We start from the raw sequence: 2,539 nt of genomic DNA on the forward strand, positions 1-2,539 counted from the left end.
TATTAGGCGTCTTTAATATTTTTTGCAAACATGAAATACAACTCTAACTTAGTCATACCACTAAGAAAATCCTCCTAGAGTATTTTAGGAGCTGCTGGTAAGCAAATTAAGGAGTCATCTCCTCTCAGGATCTCATGTTAGCTAAAGATTTTCAAAAATTCCATCTAAAATTATGTTAGAATTATACATCTCCTTGGAGGGTGCAACCAAATGCCAGCCCCCCTTCCAGTACCACCCACTGAAAATTGCCTCGTAAACAGTAGGCAATCTTTTTCAATGGGAAAAATCCAAAACTTACGATTTCTAAACTAGTTTTCATCAGAGCACTTTATGCAAGAAGCTAACATTGCCCACAATAAGCTTAAATTAGTTTAAGGCAAACACAGCTCCCATAATGTCCAGGATCTTTCACAAATTGTAGTAGTTATAATTATGTCTAATACAAAACATTTCAAGGACAGAAAAAGTAGGCAACCGTTTTGTGGGAAATACGGCTAAGGGCAAAAATCTGCACAGGAAACCATGTTGGCGACGACTGTCCCAGTTAAGCAACAGTCGCATAACCAGATTCGCTCCTCCGTGAGGAACTTTAAGCCAAGTAGAATTTGAAGCTGGATCAATGAAATGAGTGGTGCATTTGGATCAAAAGAATTACAAGCATATGTAAAACTAGAAAGAATGAATAAAACGGAGTCCAGACCTAGATTTCTTTGAGCATATCTTCAGCATGCAAACCCTGATCCACATCAAGCTCCAGCTTGTGAATTGCATCTGAATACATGGCCATCCTGAGCCCCTGATAAGCGGGCTTCTCCCAGGGTTTGTCCGCCAAGACATTAGCTTCTCTCATCGCCTGCTCTAGGGTTTGAGTGGGACCTTCGAAGAGGGAATCAACTAAGCCAGCGCCAAACCCTTCAACTCCCGTGTACTTAATGCCCTTCAAAACGACGTCCCTGAAAACCTGAGGAGAGAGCTTGGTCCGCTGCAGAGCAATAGACCCTGACGGAAGCACAACATTTATGTCGACGGCGCTGTTGTAGAGGAAGCCACGATCAGACCTCATGTATCTGTAGTCGTGTGCCATGGCAAACAGAAACCCTCCACCCGCCGCATGGCCACACACGGCCGCAATGGTGGGCACATTCAATTTCATCATATGATATACGACTCTCTCGAATTCTCTAAGGAGAAGGGGGAATCTTGTGGCAGCGTCTTCTTTCATCCACTCCAAGTCTAATCCGTTTGAGTAAAACTTGCCATCATTAGTGGTGACAAGGGCTCTGGCGTCCGACTGTTCAACTGTTTTCAGGGCTGAAAGAATGTCGGAGCAGAGCTCGGGAGTGAACCTGTGTTCATTTTCCTCCATGAATTTCAGGAGGAAGATCTTTCCGTGGCGCTCAAGGCTGCACATTTTCGTCTTGCAGGTTTTCTCCCACGACACACCCTGCCTTTGCAGGTAAGCCCTGCAGCAGTGGGAGTTTTTGTTAGAATGAAAAGTTGCCTGCGAGAAGACAATTCCTTTCCGTGAGAGGTGGCTGGTACGAAGCATTGAAGTACGGTTTTAAAGCGTTGAGCAGTGAAAAAATGCGAGATTCCTACTGCGCTGGTTGCTTTGGGAGCAAGCCAGTTTGAAAGCACGGGTAAAGTTACGTCGCTGTTCCCATAGCTGGAAGCTCGGATCTACCATTGCTGGAGAAGACTGACAAATGTTAAACTAGGTGAAGGTGAGTGGGTGCAATCACAGTGCGCAAAGCCGGGCGAGAGTTTTAATGGCGACGTTTCTGCCGTCGGTTCTTTTTCTCTTCACACTATCTTCGTGAACATCTTCAATGGGAAGTAGCCTATGATCATACTTGAAAACTGAAAATGAATTTGTTATATTGTGGAGGCAAATCATATAGGGCAAGTAAAAATTGTCTTAAAATGCAAAATGGGTAAATGCAAAATAATATGGATGTATTTTTAAACATAGGTTATATCAAGTGAAATTGGAACAATCAAAAATAAAATGAAGGGGAAAATTGTGACATACTTTCAAAAGATTAAAAATTTAGTCAAGAATATGGCACAAGAATTTGAAGAACAAGATGTTTGGGATCTTGCGGGAGAAGAAGATTCATACAATCATGTGTCAACTCCTCTTACTTGTGCATTTATATGTGCAAGAGTTGCTAAATGTTAAAAATAAACTATTATGTAACAAAGCAAAGAAGTGACTACGAGATTTATGGGAGTATAGCAACAAACCAATCTTTACTCGAAGAAATAGAGTACTAAAGGAACAAGTGGCAATGTTGCAAATAACTGACAACATTGCAAATGATTGTAGAAGCAAAGGAAGCATGTTGGCAATCCATGCATCGATCAACAAAAACAAGCATAAACTTGGCAAACTCAAAAATGGTTAGAGGAAAAATGAAGTAATAAGGGAAACAACTCAAAGGAAGTCAAATCATGGGCTTAAGTAGTTAAAGGCCCAACTAGTCAAATACAAAAGGCAAGGGCAAAGGATAACAAAGCACAAGAATGACAGCACATA

At 41.7% G+C, this 2,539-nt stretch overlaps 1 protein-coding gene across 1 annotated transcript; it reads right to left on the reverse strand.

The window, feature by feature from the left end:
- Positions 1 to 346: 346 nt before the first annotated feature.
- On the reverse strand, positions 347 to 1,852 carry LOC131042799 (enoyl-CoA delta isomerase 2, peroxisomal). Its single transcript, XM_057976120.2, has 2 exons — positions 701 to 1,852; positions 347 to 611 (listed from the first exon to the last, which is right to left on the reverse strand). The coding sequence occupies exon 1, from the start codon at positions 1,547 to 1,549 to the stop codon at positions 701 to 703; it is 849 nt and encodes a 282-aa protein (XP_057832103.1). The 5' UTR covers positions 1,550 to 1,852; the 3' UTR covers positions 347 to 611.
- Between the last annotated feature and the right edge of the window lie 687 nt (positions 1,853 to 2,539).

The sequence above is a fragment of the Cryptomeria japonica genome, chromosome 10 (assembly GCF_030272615.1).
Source record: "Cryptomeria japonica chromosome 10, Sugi_1.0, whole genome shotgun sequence".
Lineage (NCBI taxonomy): Eukaryota > Viridiplantae > Streptophyta > Pinopsida > Cupressales > Cupressaceae > Cryptomeria > Cryptomeria japonica.